At 40.8% G+C, this 19,849-nt stretch overlaps 1 protein-coding gene and 1 long non-coding RNA gene across 2 annotated transcripts; one reads left to right on the top strand and one right to left on the bottom strand.

Annotated features, from left to right (window-relative positions):
• Positions 1–1,515: 1,515 nt before the first annotated feature.
• On the top strand, positions 1,516–17,244 carry LOC309719132 (atlastin-3-like). The gene is made up of 14 exons (XM_082555024.1): positions 1,516–1,675; positions 4,013–4,236; positions 4,802–4,936; positions 6,795–6,899; positions 6,984–7,034; positions 7,378–7,434; positions 7,517–7,609; positions 7,764–7,902; positions 8,007–8,134; positions 9,061–9,117; positions 9,217–9,288; positions 11,064–11,255; positions 11,389–11,628; positions 15,119–17,244. Exons 2-14 carry the CDS (start codon positions 4,033–4,035, stop codon positions 15,179–15,181), a joined length of 1,536 nt encoding a protein of 511 aa, XP_082411150.1. The 5' UTR covers positions 1,516–1,675; positions 4,013–4,032; the 3' UTR covers positions 15,182–17,244.
• On the bottom strand, positions 16,879–19,484 carry LOC309719257. Its single transcript, XR_014280181.1, has 2 exons — positions 19,367–19,484; positions 16,879–17,300 (listed from the first exon to the last, which is right to left on the bottom strand). It is a non-coding gene; the product is annotated as an uncharacterized lncRNA (long non-coding RNA).
• Between the last annotated feature and the right edge of the window lie 365 nt (positions 19,485–19,849).

Below are 19,849 nucleotides of genomic sequence, written 5' to 3'. Positions count from 1 at the left end.
AAGGACATTTATCTTTTGTCCCAACTTCTTGATAACCAAATTACTTTTCGTATATAATTGTTTCAATATTTTGTTTACACTTATAATTATTTTGCTGATTTCTTTAAGATCAACATATTTTAAAGATCAGTAATTATGAACTGCAAGTTATGTCCCACAACATATGTGCCACCCTGTGACCGGAACTTATGTAGCCTGGAAGGGGAAGAGATAAAACAGTGAGCCGGCATGGCAAAGAGGAAGTGGCATGAACATCATGGGTAGACCAAAGGTCACTTCTCTTTGACATTTTTGCATTTTTCTTGACTTTTCTGATTAGATTGAATGTGTCACTGTAACTAATGCAACCATGTTACCCAATTTACCAGAAGAGGACAGATTGAAAGGTTCCTTTATTTTTAAAAACTACGTTTATCCTTGACTTTCAGTCCATTACATGCCATCTGTTTTTTTTTCTGAGAAAACACTAATACTACCACTATTGCCTTTGTAATAGCTTGAATTATTATATAAAAGATTGTATTTGAGCAAAGATTTTAAAATAAATACAGAAATTACTGACGAAAACGTGCGACTCTTGAAAAGTTAGATTTCAAAATTTTCTTAAATTGATATAAATTACGTTTTATCGGAAACTGAATAAGTATTTAGTAATGAAGTATGCTATCATTTATTAAATTGTCTACTTCGGGTATTGGTGAGATGCACCAAGGATCCACGACTGAAACACTTTTGATGCCTGAACTGTACAAATCGAATTTTTTAAAAGTTCAATATTTGTTTTTAACTGAAAATTATAACATAAAGGGTCCAGTAGTCCATATTTTAAAGCCCAAATGGGCTATGGGTTAATAGCTAGAAAAATCCATAAATAGAATAAACAGGAGAATTAAAATAAAAGAGCCCAGTGAATACAAATGTGATTATAAATCAGTAGGCAGCTTAGCAAGTAAAAAACAAAGTAACTACAGGTATGAGGAAGGAACGATTCCCTCTGTATGTCGTTGTGGTTGGTTTTTGTTTCTTTTCTAGTTAGTTTGACTGTTTGTTTAAAAATAATAATCTTGTTAGCTCTAAATGTTAATTTTCTGAGTCTATCGGCTTCAGGTTTGCTTTAAAATGCTGCTGGATAAGTTTCGGTGTCTCTGTGTGATGAGCTTTATCTGGTGGCTTTAGAAACAGTGATCGGCTGCACCGTGAGAGGGCGGAAAAACAACGGCTTACTTAACGCAGACACACATATATGACAATGAAAAACAACGCAAACAAAACAAAACAAACCCCTTTGGAAACCTGCTATGTATGTTCGGTTTCCTCTGCGCAAATCCTTAGGCTATCATTTGTATAAACGCAAAACACCCGGCACTGTTTTACATTACCTGTCTGGTAGTTCCGTATTCGTAACTTGAAGGTAAAAACTACATTTCCCAGAGCTGTTGGATATTTGGCTGATTGGGACGTGTAGTTCACAGAGACACTGGAGCGCCGGCAGGGAAACTTGTTTTAAAACTACATTTCCCGTGTGGCGTTTCGCAGGCTGGAGGCAGGAAGTGTGTGGAAGTTTGTTGATGGAAAAAAGTTCTCATGGTTATTTTCATGCCAGTGTAAAAAGTTACGTTTCTCTGGTTTGGCGACTCTCAGAAGACTGTGCTGAAGCTGTTTGGAGACACCAAAGGTAACATTAAATCACTAAACAGGAGCTAAGGAACGCAGAAGCGTTTTTAAAAGCTAGTTTCAGATGTTTTACCACTTTTTTAGCTAACAACGGTAACGTATGTCATCGTTTTGCTGGTGTTTGAAAGCTTGTAGCCACACAAGAATTTAGCTGCATCCGTTAACTTGTATGTTAGCTCAGTGGTTGTGAGCTGTAGTTTGTTATTTAGCTTTTCGGTGAAGTTCACGTCGATGTCAGTACAGTTCGGCTTAGCTGTGCTCTTCGCAGTGTTGTCAGTTTAGCGCTAATATCATGTAGCTTCGTCATAGATCAGTCTCGTAAACTTAGTTTATCTCGTGTTTAGATTGCAAAGTGCAAGCAGATTTTGTCTGAACTGCATATTTTTTTCTGCTTGTTAGCATCGAGGCGTATGAACAAAGTCACTGCTGAGAAATGGTTGGTATGCTGCTCCTCACCGCCACACCTTTGAGGTAGTGAGCTTTAACCGAAAGCAGCCTGCTTTCTGGGCATTATGAACTTGTATCCAGACACCTCCCTGTCTTACTCATCGCGGGAGAAGACATCCACCCCGCAAAATCAGCGACAGTGGAGTGTATTGAAACCATCAGAGTAGCAGGGAAAGCATGCTTCAGGCAAAGCAACGTGACACCCATAAGAGGAGCCCTCCGTCAGCTTCACACAGAGCCTGATATTGTCCCTGATGGAGGGACCAGTGCATGCCTGATTTCTGTCAGCAAGCCCAGGAAGCACAAGTAAAGTCTTAGTGAAGCTGGAGAAGTCTGTTGTCATCATAATTCTAACTAATGATAAATGAAGCTTTCCTAATAGTTTTCTCATGACCAACTTGAACACATTTTTGAATGATTTCTTTTCTGGTGATAGGCAGACATAGGAGATATTTTCTCGTTAGCTTCTCTAGTTTGTTAGCACAAATGTCATAGGATTGTATCAGTATTGCACAAATATGTTGGCTGATTTTGTAACTCGGTATATCAGGTTTTTGTGGGCAAACTCTACAAGACGAGTGCAACAAAGAACTGAAAGGCTTTAATACAGTTGAGGTATTATTTATTTGTAAAGACAATTGAACCACTTTCCTGTCAAAAAGGAGAAGATTTAAAAATAAAACAAAAAACATACAGAGGCCCAGAATTTAAAAATCAGTTTATTACTACCCTCACTGACCCTTTTATTACTGAGTTGGACCTACTTTTTGGTCTCAGAGCTGTCTTAAATCTTCGTGGCATATCAAGGTGCTCAAAACATTCCTCAGAGATTTTGGTCCATGTTGACATGATGGCATCACACGGTTACTGCAGATTTGTTGGCTGCACATCCATAATGCGAATCTCCTGTTTCATCCTAAAGGTGCTCTGTTGGCTTCAATATGGTGTAGAGGCCAAATATGGACTCATTTTCATGTTTAGAAAACTTCTTTGAGATCATTTGAGCATTGTGACATGCTGCATTATCCTGCTGGAGGTGGCCATCAGAAGATGCACTGCACTGTGGTCATAAAGGGATGGACATAGTCAGCAACAACACTCAGGAAGGCTGTGGCATTTAAACAGTGCTCAGCTATGCCAAGAAGATATCCCCCACAACATTACATCACTGCCACTAGCTGGAACTGTTAATGGATCTGTGCTTTATTGGTGTTTATGCCAAATTCTGATCCTTCAATCCAAATTTTGCTGCAGAAATCGAGACTCGTCATCAGCCCCGGCAAGATTCTTGAGCCTCTGTGAATTGTAGCCCCTGTTTCCTATTTATCTGCCGCAACCGGTTGGGGTGATGGCAGGATGACAAGATAAATTTATAGATGCTCCTCTGCATACCTTTGTCGTAACAAATGCCTATTACTAATGTCTTCCTGTCATCTCCAGACAGTCTTGTTTTTCTGCTCCAGCCTCACCAAGCACATTGCTGCTTACTGAATAGTTTCTCTTTTTCCTGAAGATCCTTCATATCATCTTCTGCAAACCCTACAGATGGTTATGTGGGGAAATCCCAGTAGATCAGCAGTTTCTGAAATACCAAGAACAATTTAATGTTCCAAGTAGTATGATTGTTGCTATATAATAATGTTCAGCTAAGATGCACCAATCTATTGCCCAATATGTTGGAGTATATCGTGTCATATTGCATGTGGCAGTGTCACAGGTGAATTTCATCTGTTGCTTCATGAGTTTTTCTCTGATTTACTGTTCGAGAATGGCATAGTATAAACTTGTTTTTTCTTTTTTTCAAGAAAAAAAGAAAAACATTCAATTATAAAAAAATTAATAATTAGTGTTGATTTTATTTTGGTGTTTCTTTGTTTGTGATCTCGCACAGGGACCAGAACATCAAGAATAATGGGGAGCGAACCAGGCCCAGTTCAGATTGTCAATGTCTGTAAGGACGATCACTCTTTCACCTTGGAGATCAATGCTTTGAGTCAGATCCTGCTGAACCCCAAGGTCCGAGACAAACGTGTTGTGGTGGTGTCAGTGGCCGGAGCCTTCAGGAAGGGGAAGAGCTTTGTGCTCGACTTCATGCTTCGATACATGCACAGACAGGTGAGTTGTGCTGTAACCTGATCCTTCAGCGTGTCTCATCACCATATCTCTGTAAGATCAGCTGAAGTTCACTTCAGAGATCAGCTGAAGTGCACTTACAGTATCAGATGCTGGACTCTCACTAAGCTTCAGAGCAGGATGCTAGAGACTGATTTTTGTCCTCAAAGTGTGATAACCTGCAGAATTAGTCCTGGTGTGTGGATTGCATGAGGACTAACTAACATGTGAACTAACTAGTTTACTGACTAGGAGTAAATGAGAATTTTGCCATGACCACTAAGGACTAGAGTCTGTGAATGCCCTCTCTTAACTTTATTACTTTTATTCATTACTTTTACCATAGTGCCACTGTCTGGCCTCACAACATGACTATTATGACATCTTTCAGTCACTGAACACTTTACACTCCACTGGGTACTTATTTGTTATGTAAATTATTCAAAACAATTGGGATCTCCATTCATAATTTAGGTTATGGCTGAGTGAATAGCACCGAAGCTTTACCTGAAGGCCTCGGCTTTGCTGTGATGGGGGTTTAAAAGTGAAGTTTGCATTTCTGTATCAGGACGAGGAGAAATGGATGGGTAACGATGACGAGCCTCTGACCGGGTTTTCTTGGAGAGGAGGGTCAGAACCGGAAACATCAGGCATCCAGCTGTGGAGCGAAGTTTTCCTTGTCCAAAAGAGCGATGGTGAAGAGGTACTTGAACATTTATGTGTGATTATTTGTTTTAAGAGAGTAAACATGTAAGCACTCAGATTTACTAATGGAATTCATATTGAAATATTGAGTTGATGTTCATTCATTGTTTTAGATTTTCAGTGCCACAGTAATTTCTGGTCTCAGCCTTTCCTCTAACCTTTAGTCTGTGCTTATGACTTTATTACTCTAGCTGTATAAGAATAAAGCACATTTTGTAGGTTTGTATTTTATATAACAAAGGTTTATAAGTGCAGTGGACAGATCCCTGCATGCTGCAAATGTCACTGCTACAAAGAGATGAGCTGGTTTCTGTCAGCCTCCAGCAAAGTTTAAAAGCAATCTTCTAAATTTAGACCAAGCGGTTCATCTGCCTACAGGCGTCTTTAGCTGCTTTTTCTGAAAGCAGCTAAGATGGACTTTTTATACCCAATCACAACCTTGATGACCTTGACCTCAAGGTTAGAGGTCAGCCATCTGTAAGCTCTATATGTCTATAATCATTATAGAGTCTATAATCATGTTTTGTTTCTAAATTCCTTGCATTCCTCATTTCTGCATGCATGTTCTGCATATTTCAGTTTCTCTGCCACACCTCAGATCAGTATAAAAGTTGAATGAATGAAAGCAAGGTTGGGCAGTGGTTCAGATGCAGTGACTCATTAATACACATTACTGTTTGGAGTATTGTGCCTCCTTGTATTTAGTGTTTCGCTCACATAGAGTTAACTTTGCCAAGCTGCCTAGGTCCACTAAGGAATGTTAAAGTATATTTGTCAAACCTGTTTTAGAAATTTTTTTTATGTCTAATTTCTCATCCATCGCCATTGTTAGATTTGTATTGTTGATTGTCATTTATGCTTAGAAATATTTACTTATATATGCTTAGAGTTTTGTAATTAGTTGTAGATTGGTAGAGGTTTTGATCCTTGATAGTCTGCAAACTTTGTGTGTATTAGACAGCACTTTGGGAGCATGAGAGGTCATACCGTGTCTTATTGTTTTATGGTAGGATTAACGTAGTTGCGTCTGTTCTAGTCTAAGTGCTCTTTGTTTAGATGAACTGCAGGACTTCCTCACCGTGTTATCTAGGATGAACCATCTAGGGTGAGGGGGAGGCTACCCTCTTCCTGACCAAGGATGTTTGACCCTTTGATCAGCAGTCCACACACACACACACACACACACACACACACACACACACACACACACACACAGGCAAGGTACTCTTTGTGTGTATGTAGACGTCATATGTTAATGAACTTATGCATATTCATGTAACCTCAATAAAAGAACAGTGGTACGGGAGAACGGACGAGAGCAACTGGGGTCAAGCGAAGGAACGGTGCCTGTCCGGTTCTCTCCCGTGCACGAGAAACATGAAGAAGCTTGCCTACTTGTGTCTTGCTTTGCAGTGTAATTATATTGCCTTTAACGTTCCAGCGGATGGGTTCAAGCTACAAACCTATCAGCCATATTTGGTCAGGTTACTGTGAAAGATCCCCTCAATATTATTTGTAAATTATTATTACTGCTAACTAGCTTGTCCAAAACCTTTTCATTCTATGTTTCACTCCTGTCTGGCTCACTGCCCAGGTCCTCAATATCATGCAGAGTCTCTTATCTTGCAGTCAGATGCCCTCTAACGCCACTGTCTTGAACTGCGATGGTAGTTCTGCTCTCTGAACCGCTGCAAGCTGTACCAGCAGCTGGTGGAGAACTGCTTCATATGCCACTGCACTGAGCTTGTTGAGGTTTCAGAGCGAAACTGGAGCCAGTCTAAAATCTGAAATCTGAGCACATGTCATAGCACGTGATTCCTACATTTACCCCATCTTCTCCCTCTCTGCTGCTGCAGGTGGCTGTGGTGTTGATGGACACTCAGGGAGCGTTTGACGACCAGTCCACTGTGAAGGACTGTGCCACCATCTTTGCCCTCAGCACTATGACCAGCTCCATACAGGTGACGATCTGCTCCGAGCATCACTAAATCAGTATTTTCTTGATACTGTTGTAAAGTGTGCCAACATGTTTTTGTCTTGTTTAGCTCTACAATCTCTCACAGAACATCCAGGAGGACGACCTGCAGCAGTTGCAGGTCAGTTTGGATTGGTGTTTGGAAAATCCCACCAAAGATTTTAAGCTCCAAACGATTAAATCTAGTTACTATTTAGACTTAGACTCTCACACATAATACTTTCCTCGTGGTGCTGGCTCTGATATTGTATTCATTCATTCACAGCAGCTACTTTAAGGAATCGACTTTTAAACAGTTTTGTTTGGTGTACTCTGTTATGCTCATGCGTTTTATTTCATACTTGAAGTTTTTCTGCATCTAATGGAAGTAATTTCACTGCCTAACATAAGTCACGTGCCACATTTTTTAATTTCACTGTTAATTTTCCATTATGGGCATCGCCTCCTCCTCTTTCTCCTTGTAGCTGTTCACAGAGTATGGTCGTCTCGCCATGGATGAGATCTTTCAGAAGCCCTTTCAGGTATGAGAAACAACGACATTCAGTGATCTGTGGGGGTTTTTTTGTTCTCTTGTTCTCTAACACGTTCTCTCTCCTCCTGCAGTCTTTGATGTTTCTGATCAGGGACTGGAGCTTTCCCTACGAGTACAGCTACGGGTTCAAAGGCGGGAATCAATTCCTGGATAAACGGTTACAGGTACCAGCCACGTGTTGATGATTTGGCAGAGTATCATGAATGCACTGTGGCTGTGAATTTTTATGTAACTGATCTGAAATGATGAGTTTCAGCAGTGCTTGTTTGTTTGTTTTTTATTTCTTTGTTTGCTTGGTTGGTTGTTTTTTTTTTTTAGGTTAAGGAGGCTCAACACGAGGAGCTGCAAACAGTCAGGGAGCACATTCGTTCATGCTTCACCAGCATATCCTGCTTCCTCTTACCTCACCCTGGTTTAAAAGTTGCCACCAGTCCTGCCTTTAAGGGACAGCTCTGCGGTAAGGTCTTCGGGTTTTTGTGATATTTTTAGTTGGATGGCCTTCAGCAGAGTGCACTCCTGAGTTTAGATTTTTGTTCTTAATTTATTGTTATTTATTGTCAGATGTTGGTCCTGAGTTCAGAGACCAGCTGAAGATTTTGATTCCCAAACTGCTGCATCCAGACCGTCTGGTGGAGAAAGAAATAAATGGAAACAAAGTCACATGCAGCGGCCTGCTCGAGTTTTTCAAGGTGAGATCACAATCAGATATTTACAGGCCCCCTTTTTTTTAGTTCATTGGCTAGAAATGTTAAATATTTCCTTTACTTTACCTGCTCTGAAGTTTTCTTTTTCTCTGAGTATAAAGAAGCTCATTTTGAAGCTGTTCACCTGAGCTAGAGACAGGGTTTAAAAAAGAAACAATGGGGGGAATGGAAAACATGTCTTAGCCCACTTCCTTTAAAATTTGCCAGATGTTTTGAGTCTACTGCCATCCTGTGTCTATTACTGTTTATAGATCACAGTGAAAAGGCACAAAATCCTCATGTTTTTTGTAACTAAATATTAGTCTATGATTTTACGGTTCAAACAGCTCGTCTACTTCTAGAAACTTTCCTTCTGCTTTGCAGTTGTAGAAATAGAAACATGTCTTGCCAGTTAGCAGGAATCTCAACAATGGCTCTGGACAGGTTTCAAGCTACCAAGATCAAGTATGTAAGGAAGTAGTAAGGAAGTCCACCCACCCATCTTATTCCAGTTACCCAGTTCAGGGTTGCGAGGGTGCTGGAGCCTGTCCCCACTGGGGGGAGAAAACCATAATTGTGATTTCAAGAGCCACCAGGATATTTAAAAAAGCTCAAATTAAGTTTTATTAAACTTTTTTCTTGTATGTTACATTTACACCAACACGGTCAGCATCTGTGGCTTATCTCACAGGCACAAAAGAAGGTCTAATCTATTTCAAGTTATGGTTATATTATGCTAAGAAGAAGAAAAAGTGTACCTCCATCTTGCCGGTATCTGTGGAACAGATGTGTGTGTGAGTGGATTATATGGTTCCTGGGTAAGCTCTTACAAAGTAGATGATTGTCTCTCTAGACAGCTGCTGTCATAGATTTCTCTACTCAGGGTTCTCCATATCTGTGTCTGAACAGTCCTTTCTGTTTTGTGTCACCAGGTTTATATCAAGATTTATCAGGGAGAAGACCTACCGCAGCCAAAGACTATGCTCATGGTACGTATACTGTTTACGCCAGTTTGACCAGGCACTTAGTGTTGCTCTTGAGTAGGTCACTCTTTATCATCTTTACCATGTGTGTGTCTGTCTCACCAGGCCACAGCAGAGGCCAATAACTTGGCAGCTGTGGCGTCAGCCAAAGACCAGTATTACAGGAACATGGAGAAGGTGAGTTCATGTTAATCTCTGTGGTGATCCCTGATTATTATCATTCCCATTAGTCACTACTTTAAAGTGCTTGTTGCCTCAGTAATCTACAGAGTAAAGGGGGTTACATATACAGTGGGGCAAAAAAGTATTTAGTCAGCCACCGATTGTGCAAGTTCCCCCACTTAAAATGATGACAGAGGTCAGTAATTTGCACCAGAGGTACACTTCAACTGTGAGAGACAGAATGTGAAAAAAAAATCCATGAATCCACATGGTAGGATTTGTAAAGAATTTATTCGTAAATTAGGGTGGAAAATAAGTATTTGGTCACCTCAAACAAGGAAAATCTCTGGCTCTCACAGACCTGTAACGTCTTCTGTAAGAAGCTTTTCTGTCCCCCACTCGTTACCTGTATGAATGGCACCTGTTTGAACTCATCATCTGTATAAAAGACACCTGTCCACAGCCTCAAACAGTCAGACTCCAAACTCCGCCATGGCCAAGACCAAAGAGCTTTCGAAGGACACCAGGAAAAGTATTGTAGACCTGCACCAGACTGGGAAGAGTGAATCTACAATAGGCAAGCAGCTTGGTGTGAAAAAATCAACTGTGGGAGCAATCATCAGAAAATGGAAGACATACAAGACCACTGATAATCTCCCTCGATCTGGGGCTCCACACAAGATCTCATCCCGTGGGGTCAAAATGATCATGAGAACGGTGAGCAAAGATCCCAGAACCACACGGGGGGACCTGGTGAATGACCTGCAGAGAGCTGGGACCAAAGTAACAAAGGTCACCATCAGTAACACACTACAACGGCAGGGAATCAAATCCCGCAGTGCCAGACGTGTTCCGCTGCTGAAGCCAGTGCATGTCCAGGCCCGTCTGAAGTTTGCCAGAGAGCACATGGATGATACAGCAGAGGATTGGGAGAATGTCATGTGGTCAGATGAAACCAAAGTAGAACGTTTTGGTATAAACTCAACTCGTCGTGTTTGGAGGAAGAAGAATACTGAGTTGCATCCCAAGAACACCATACCTACTGTGAAGCATGGGGGTGGAAACATGCTATGGGGCTGTTTTTCTGCCGAGGGGACAGGACGACTGATCCGTGTTAAGGACAGAATGAATGGGGCCATGTATCGTGAGATTTTGAGCCAAAACCACCTTCCATCAGTGAGAACTTTGAAGATGAAACGAGGCTGGGTCTTCCAACATGACAATGATCCAAAACACAGCGCCCGGGCAACAAAGGAGTGGCTCCGTAAGAAGCATTTGAAAGTCCTGGAGTGGCCTAGCCAGTCTCCAGACCTCAACCCCATAGAAAATCTGTGGCGGGAGTTGAAAGTCCGTGTTGCTCGGCGACAGCCCCAAAACATCACTGCTCTCGAGAAGATCTGCATGGAGGAATGGGCCAAAATACCAGCTACTGTGTGTGCAAACCTGGTAAAGACCTATAGTAGACGTTTGACCTCTGTTATTGCCAACAAAGGTTATGTTACAAAGTATTGAGTTGTATTTTTGTTATTGACCAAATACTTATTTTCCACCCTGATTTACGAATAAATTCTTTACAAATCCTACCATGTGGATTCATGGATTTTTTTTTCACATTCTGTCTCTCACAGTTGAAGTGTACCTCTGGTGCAAATTACTGACCTCTGTCATCATTTTAAGTGGGGGAACTTGCACAATCGGTGGCTGACTAAATACTTTTTTGCCCCACTGTATCATCTGTAATGTTGAATTTGAAACACCCTCCCTCTTTATGATTCTGTGCTTTTACTAAGGTGTGTGGAGGAGACCTGCCTTATGTTTCTCCAGATTCCCTGGAAGAGAAACATCAGTTTTTCTTCCGGGAGGCTCTTCACGTCTTTGCATCCACCAAGAAGATGGGCGGGCAGGAGTTTTGCAACCGTTACCAGGTGAAACTGGAAAAGGAGCTATTGGAAATGTGGGAGTCATACCTGAAGCACAACGAGGTAAAGAGTGGTTTGTTTTACCCTCTTTTATTATCTAAGTATAAAAATCAATTAATGAAGGTAAAACGTGGTCAAACATGATTTAATTTCAGTTTTGTTCCTGATCACTTGCTCTTTCTCTTTGTATTCAAAGTCCAAAAACCTCTTCAGCGCCTTCCGGACTCCTGCTGTGCTCTTTGTCCTGGTGTGCCTCCTCTACGTGCTCTCTGGTTTGCTTCTTTTTATCGGCCTGTCCACCTTCGCCATGTTTTGCGACTGCACTCTTGGTGCGGTCATGGTGGCCATGCTGACGTGGGCCTTTATCCGCTACTCGGGTCGGTACCGAAATGTGGGAGGAGCCATCGACCAGGCTGCCGGCGTCGTTCTGGAGCAGGTGAGAATAAAGGGAGAGAGGCATTTGTGTCTCAAAGCTTTCATTGCTGGATTCTGTTTTAGTGTAATGCACCAGTTACAGCCACTAGAGGGAGTGCTTGTTGTAGAGAGCAACAAAACCACCAGGATTAAAAATAAAAAGTCTGGTTCTCTAAATAAAAACGGCTTATACAACACATTTGAATAGTGTGAATTTCCACTTTAGTGCTAGTTTAGAGGTTTAAGTGTCTGAGCAGATAGCTTTGTCCTATGTTAAGCTTAAATGCTTCAGGGATCTGGGGAAAGTTCACAAACTAGTTAAAGCGGTTGTGCCCGAGGAGTTTTCCTGAGCCTGAATAAAGTGCGTTCAAACCTTTTCAGAGTAAACTTGAAAAACTTTAGCAACGAGGACACTAAGTGGAGCTCCCTCACTAAGCGGATCTTGGAAAGTGTTGGTAACGTGAAGTCTGAAAGTTTGAAATGCCTGTAAAAGTAGAAGTTACTTTCAGCTGTTTGCTTATTAACAAGGGGGTCTGTACGGGTAGCGCTGCATGTTTGATTTGTCAGGTTTTTATGCTGGAGACCCTTCCTGACACAACCCCAAAGGGGATTTTCCTTGCCTGGCTTTTTACCACCGTAAAAATATTCGGCAGTAGAACAAAAAACGGAAGAAAACCATGAATCAACACACAAACATTACCTGATGCTGCTGAAGTGAAGCAGAGCAAAGGTTTGCAGAGGTTTAATTAGAGGCTCAGCTAAGCATTTTGCAATTTCGCATAACTTTAAAAAGTTTAACTTTCTTCAGTATTGAACAGCAGAAATTAGGCTTTCTTGTTGGAAATCATTTAAATTAAAACAAACAAACAAACAGCGACAGTGCTGTAAACAACAGTAGACTGGTGCGTAATAAGCAAGTGAATAATGCAGAAAACAGATTTTTAGATGGGAAACTGTTCCTGAAGAACACTGAGAGAGAGAGAGAGAGCTGTGCAGGAAGTGTGATTTTTATCATGGTGGAAGCAAAAGTAAGAGGGAATTCATGACGATGTTTATGTAAAGCGAAATGTGAAGCTTAGTTTAGGTCTTCTTTTGCTGCTGGTTTTGAGACAACCTGCAGCTTCAGAATCTAGCGCGAAAAAATGGTAAACACAAAGTGCGGACCCGCCAACGCATCAGAATCCGTGAGCAGTCGGCTTTCAGCCTCAGCGGCGTGAGAAAGCCACATCTCACTGATTCTGATGCATCGGTGGGTCCGCGCTTTGTGTTTACGTCTTTGTGCAGAATCCTTGTACCTGCTCTCTTTTACTGTTTAAGTTGTTTGGTGGTTGTTGAGATTTTGTGAGGTTTAACCTGAGATTCTGGTGTTTCTGGCAAAATAAATTTATATTTAAAAGTTGGATTTTAATAAATCGATATCATGTTATTCAAGCGAGAATTGATTTTAATCAGAAAATCGATAAGGAGGTGGTGAAGAAAGGAAAAACATTCAATGCATTTAAAAAATGACAGAATCAGAAACATCAGGCATCATTTTTTGTGCAAAAATTATAAATTCCTTCAAAAAGAATATGGGACCACACAGGTTAATTATGTGGGCTGCTAGAAAGCTGACCGCCTCAAGTTGTTAAACTGTGTTTAAACGACTCTGATTCATTACTTGATAATCACCAAAAAGCTGTGAATTTTTTTTCCTTGCCCTCTAAACTTCTCCTGTGGTCACATTTCTTAACTTAGGGCTGATAAATTAGAAAAAAATTACTATTTCTTATTTTTAACCACGTGAGAAAGCAAAATTGTTTGTAGTTGATACAAACTGCACACAAATGTGACTGACCTATGGAGATAGCTGCATGTGTTTTCTGGTTTCTCCACGAAGACATTAACATCGTTGGCTTTGGTTGTTCACCAGGCAGGAATTGTGAGAGGAGAAGTTTAAACCCTTCCCATTTTCTTGCCTTCATTCACCTGGCTGGTGGCAGCATGAAGTGGATATCCAGCCCACTGGACTCTCGCCTGTGGCTCTTCTGAGGGACTTCGAGCCAATTTTTTTTATAGGTCATCCTAGGTCAGCTACATGGTCTCCTTTCAGAATACCTCACCTGGGGTGCATCCTAGTCAGATACCCGAAATTGCTGCTGCAGTAAATGAAAGTAATCTGTCAGTATGAATAAATAAAAATGTATATTTACAGATTACGTGTGTAACTATATGTACACATGTAATCTGTAAAATTACAAAAGTTCTAGTAGCTCTCTGCCAAGACATGGCAGTGGGGAAGGTCCCTTATCAGTTGGAAAAGCTGCGAAATTTATGAAAATTAATGCTATCCTTTAGTTGTTTCAAAGCCATCAGCGGGCTAGACATGAGACTTTGCCTGCCCAGTTCTGGCCCCCAGGCCTTATGTTGATACCCCTGCTCCAGAGGAAGCTAATTTCCGCTGCTCATATCTGTGATCTCATTCTTTCCGTCCCTACCCTCATGGCCATAGGTGAGTTAGATCTACTAGTCTATGGACAGCGCTGCGTTCACGCCTTTACCACAGCAGACCAGCATGACGTGGACATGAATGTCAGAAAGTCTAACACTGGGGACACCAATGTGGGAGGGGAGTGGACGGGGTGCTACACCCCTGTTTCCTGCACCCTACCCGGTGTAGGGGTGGGATGTTGTTTCAGAGGGTGCATCCGTTCACCCGCACTCTAGAGGGCGGATGCGTGTGTGTGTGCGTGCGTGCGTGTGCGTGCGTGTGTGAATGATTGGCCTGCATGTTTGTTTATATAAGTGTACACGGTTAATTTGTCTGTGTGTTTGGGTGTGGCTGGGCCTGAGCTGCTAGAGTCTATAGAGCTCATCTTGGAGCAGTCCAACACTGAGCTGCTGTGTGGGGCGGACATGTCTGAAGCTGCTGAGCCATCTGACGAGCAGCTGAAGCTGAAGGAGTATATTTGTTATCACATTGTGGTCCAACTGTATAACACATGCCAGTTTTTACCAGTTATTTGCAGACTGTGTTGGAGCTTGATGGCCTACATACAGCAGACTTATCAGGGCTTGTTTTCTGAAAGTGGCTCGACTGTTACTTCTTGTAACTGAGCTGATAAGAGAGGTGAGACTGAACCATGACCATGCAATAAATGTCTGACCCACGAAGCCTCAACAATGAACTACTGAAGGCCAGTTTGATGGTGCTCTTTGTGGATTATTGTAATGCTTTCACAAATATTTTTTGTTGAACAATGGTGATTATTAAGAACAGATAGAAATAAAAATGTATGATGTATGTATCCAACATGAAAAAGGACTGAAACAGAAAATGAAAGTGTTCCAGCCCTCAGAGGCTGTCTGAAGTCCATTCTTGAATCTTGAGTTCACTTTCCTTACAAGTTCCTCGACCGTGCCATCGCTGGCAGAGTTTAAAAACGGTGATGGATACAGCAACCAGAACTGAAGTCAGTGAACACTGCAAGCACTCATATCAGCTCTCTCTCTCCTGTTCTTTCTCCTTTCAGGCCACTGTGATGCTGAACAAGTCGAGAGGGACAAGCATGGTGGAGCACAAGAAAACCCGTTAAAAGACCTCCACACTCTCTTCATAATGCAAAGCAAACGGCGCCCACAGCAAACACACAGTCAGCACCCAAAGCCTTATCATGCCACCCAAACTCAACAACACTGACACGGGGTAGCGAGATGATGCCACTTCACCAGCATCTCTATTATGCACAATATTCTGCCTGTTAACGGTTCTGTTATTCTCTAAGGCAGGGACGTAAACTGTATTTTATGTCTTAAATTGACACTGCCATCACTTTACAAGTTTACAATTGGTCTTAATAGACAAGTCAAAGTTTACCTTAAACCTAAAAACACTTTTATTTTCTACTTCAAGCTTAATGCATCTTCGTTGGCCGTATGTTGCTAAGACAGGGTTTCTGCAGTGTATCTTGAAATAGTTTCCTAAAATGCTAGCTTTAAAGCGTATACATTTATTCAGGTTCCTGTGAGGTTTTCTTTGTTTTCACTCATTGACTTTAAAACATTCCAGCTTGTTTGTAGATTGGCTTCATATTTTAACATGAACTAGCATTTCTTGGGAGGCTTTGAGGGGAGAGTAAACAGTTTTTTGCTCTACACAGCACAGCATGGAGGCTGTATGTAATGGGAGATTCACTTGTTTGTTCTTTTATGGAAATATGCTATACTTTGTTGATCTGAGTACTAAATAATAGACTATATATATATATATACACACACACACACACTCATACACTCCATAAAAAATTCCAAACGAAAGACAGTATTAGAATGCTGATAACTGTTGATTGACCAAATAAACTGCTTTCATTATGTTGTGAGCGCTAATGTAAAATTTTAATCATGTCAAAAATCAGTGAGTTTAAGCGATAATACAGTCCACAGCATAAACAAGATAATTCTGTCTCTTTAAAGACATTTAAACATGCTAGTAATTTAATTGGAGACATACGTGAAACTAATGGCAAGCAAAATGTATGAATAGAACAAAAAAGCAGGAGAAATGAGCAGAAAACTGTAGCACAGCTGTCATCCTGAATTTTTGTACAAGTGTTTCATTTTTCCGAGGGCTGCAACACTTAGACGGATTATTATCATGTAACATATGATATTGTTAGTCATGCTTTCCCCTCAAATGATCTTGTGATGTTTTAAGTGACGGGTAATGGTCTATACTGTCAGCAGAGAAATAACATTGTGACACCCCACCCTATTCAAAAGCCCCACTGGTAAAATAGCTGTAAGTTAAATTAATGTTTAAACTGCTTCACATTAATTTGTTCTATAAAAAGACTGTTTAAATATTTGTTAAGCTGTGTGAGGTAAAACTTGGATTTACCTGGCTCCCAGTTCAGCTCAAAACTACCATTTCATATGACTGACTTTTACTGCGAAAGAAAAATAATCAATATGGGCTTGATTCTTACATTCTTGTTTGCATGCAGCAAGTTAAACATTTAATCTTTAGCAAATCAGCAAGTTGTACTGAGAAATAAAAAGCTGGACCACTCAGTGGATTTATTATATTTTAGTTTGTCTTTGTGGGGCCAAGCAGGGGCTGCTCCAGCCAGCTCAGAGTAAATCAGGTAGTGGATTAAAGGACGATGATTATTTGTAGCTATGCCCTACATCTCTAAATATGATAACGTGCATGATAACATGAAGATGGCTCCTGTAACTATGCAGCAGTATGCACTTTAATAACTATTCCAAAAAAAAAAAATCTCCAAAAAGCTGTACAGTGATGCTTTATTCTCACAGTGATACCATATTACTCTTAATGATACAAATCCACATAGTAAAGGGCCAAAAATTTCCAAATTGAATATGATATTGAATATTTGTGATTTTTGACCATCATTTTGCACTTTCCATTTCTGTCTCTTTCCACAAGAGGAGGGAACTGTTTAAATTGTTTTTAAAAAAGCAGTTATTATTGCACTTCCCCTCTTCTTTGGTGCTTTTTGTACACAGCTTGTTCCAAAGGCGAGCAAATGCATGCAAGTAGTCCCAGCTAATGCAGTCATCTCTTGCAGGTGCATGGTGGCTTTAACTTGAGAAGTGCTGTTTTATAAAGAATAAACAGGAGCCTCAAACTGTTGATCCAGCGTTTCTGGTCTGTTCATTTCTCTGCCCTTTCCACCAGCAGGCTTGCCTCTGTGAATAAGCAAATCAGCACAGTTACAAAAATACTACTTATGCAAAGCTCTTACATCGCCATTGCATTTGATGTAACTGCGCAGCCAAAGAATTGATTGCCACAGATTGCTTTTGAATGATATTGGATTAGATTAAATCACATTAAACTCTGTTGTCATCGTGCAGCGAGAGCCTAGCAAAATGCTGTTCATAAAACTACATAGTGCAAGCAGTACTCAAGTGAATGTAGGTCTTCTAAACACGGATTATTGCACAAATGAGCAAAACACTGATAAAGAGAAAGTGTAATAGTACAGGATACATGTGTGTTTACAGTACAAATAATCAAGCAGTTTACATTATGTAATATTCAGTCCAATGAACGAGTAATGCACATAAACAATGAGTCAATACAGTATGTCATGTAGCGTGTAAAGTATATGTACTAGTAATACAAAGTGGGTACTATGTGGTAGGTATGTAGCTACAATATGAACAATAATAAATTGTAGGCTACTGTATGAGTTATTGTAGCTGTCTCCATTAATATGTGTTGCATCTTTGTCCAACAAACTAACTGTATTTTTTATAGTTTCCCCTCTGTACCCCACCACGGTGGATTTTAAATCAATCAATATGGGATTGGATTTTAGACTTTAATTCAAGATATTTATCTGAAGTGTTGCATTAACTGGTTAGAAATTACAATACTTTTTTATACACAGTCCCCCGTTTTCCCAAATTTGAGGATAACAATTAATTGGACAGTTGACTGACAATTATTTTCATGGCCAGGTTAAACCTGGTCCCTCTTATTTCATCACAAATGAAGCAAACATTGTGTGAACCTGATTCAGTGTGTGAAATTTATATTTTACAGCTTTGGCTTTAATTTTAAATATGGGGACCAAGGAGATGTCAGTACAGGTGAAGGAGGCTGGAAAGACCACACAAGAAAATTTAAGTGCATGATGACAGAATTGTTTCCATGCTTCAGAAAAACACCTTCATACCATCAAACCAAGTCAGGAACGCTCTCAAGCAGGTAAGTGTATCATTGTCAAGGTCTAAATTCAAGCCACACCTTCATGAATGGAAATGCAGAGGTTTTGGAACAATGTACCAGGAAACGCATGGGCAGATAAAACCAAGATTAACTTGTACCCGAATTTGTTTATTACAGGACAGTCTAGGCAATGAGGCAACAGTTTGTTTGTTTGTAATTTTACACATTTATTTCTTACAAATTAAGTCCAAAGAGTCCCACTGACAGATTTATTTCATTAATTTGAACTTACTACTAAAAACAGTACTCTAATGTGTAGTTAAAATTCTTTACACTGACAGAAAGGGGAGTTTAGATGGTCTGGCCCACTTGAAATATGGCCCATAATGTAAAAGTTTGACATCCCTGGTCTAGGCCCTTAGAAAGCAGGGATTTTATAGTAAGTTTTACTTGCAGATAAGATAAAAATTCTTAATCCTTTCAAGAGTTTTACTCCCCACATAAAGGGAAAGATATTCCACTAATGGCCACTCATTTCTGTAGCACTTTAACATCACATGAGAATAATTATGTTGTATTTAAAATATATCAAATTCTCCTCCTGGAGCCATTCCCAGCTGGCAGTAAAAGAGATGCCTAAAATTATAGGCAATATAATCATTTTGAATAAGTGAAAGCCTTACTTCTCCTTTTATATGTTCATAGAAAGCATTAACCCACCAGTGAGGGAACTCGGGATGTATACAAGCCATAAGAAAGGACAGCTTTGTTGACATGTTTCATTTTAATGACTTAGATCCACAGCGATAAAGGAAACACTGTCCACCTCTTTGCTGCCCTCTCTTGTAGTCTTTAATGTATATATAGTGTTGTTCTTTTTTTAAACAATGAATGAAAGGCCATGACACCATCTTTGTTTTTATTCCGCGTAATGAATGTAGGTCAGTTTGCAAGCAGCGTGTTTACATAGCATCGCCGTAACTCGACCCATATTCCGCATAAGTCTGCGTGCACGAACTGAAATTTTTGCCTCATTTCACACCCTGTATACATGCACGGACTCTGCTATCCGCCTCACGTGTCATTCTCGTCATTCATTTTCCACGCTGGCTTCGTTCTGCCTGAACATCCGCCCCTCGTCCTTTCCTCTCTCCCTGACTGCGTGCCGACGCCGTCCGTACAAAAACTCCGCTACAGCGAATTTCGGGTTCCTTGTTTCCTTATATGGTGATGAGCGTCGCAGCCTGGCCCCTCCCTGAAACTGTGAGCGAGGCGCGTGCACTAACCGCCGCCGCCGCTCACCGTTCGCTTCCATATTTGGAAGTGAGTTCGACAAAAACCGCAAGGAGGGGAGGGCAGGGGAGAGGAGAGGAGAGAGGATGGATGATGAAGATTTTCCTCCCACTCTGGAAACCCGCTCCGCGTCCGGCTGGGAGATGAATGTCGGTCATTAAACAGTGACAGACTGGTCTCAACTATCAAACACCCCTCACGCGGTTTATGTAATAATTATTACGGCTTTTAAAGGGCAGTTAAAAATGGCAACTGGAATAAACGCTGC

Source organism: Aulonocara stuartgranti, assembly GCF_965226115.1.
Source record: "Aulonocara stuartgranti genome assembly, chromosome: 2".
Classification (NCBI taxonomy): Eukaryota; Metazoa; Chordata; class Actinopteri; order Cichliformes; family Cichlidae; genus Aulonocara; species Aulonocara stuartgranti.
This window is presented reverse-complemented; position numbering and strand designations above follow the sequence as displayed.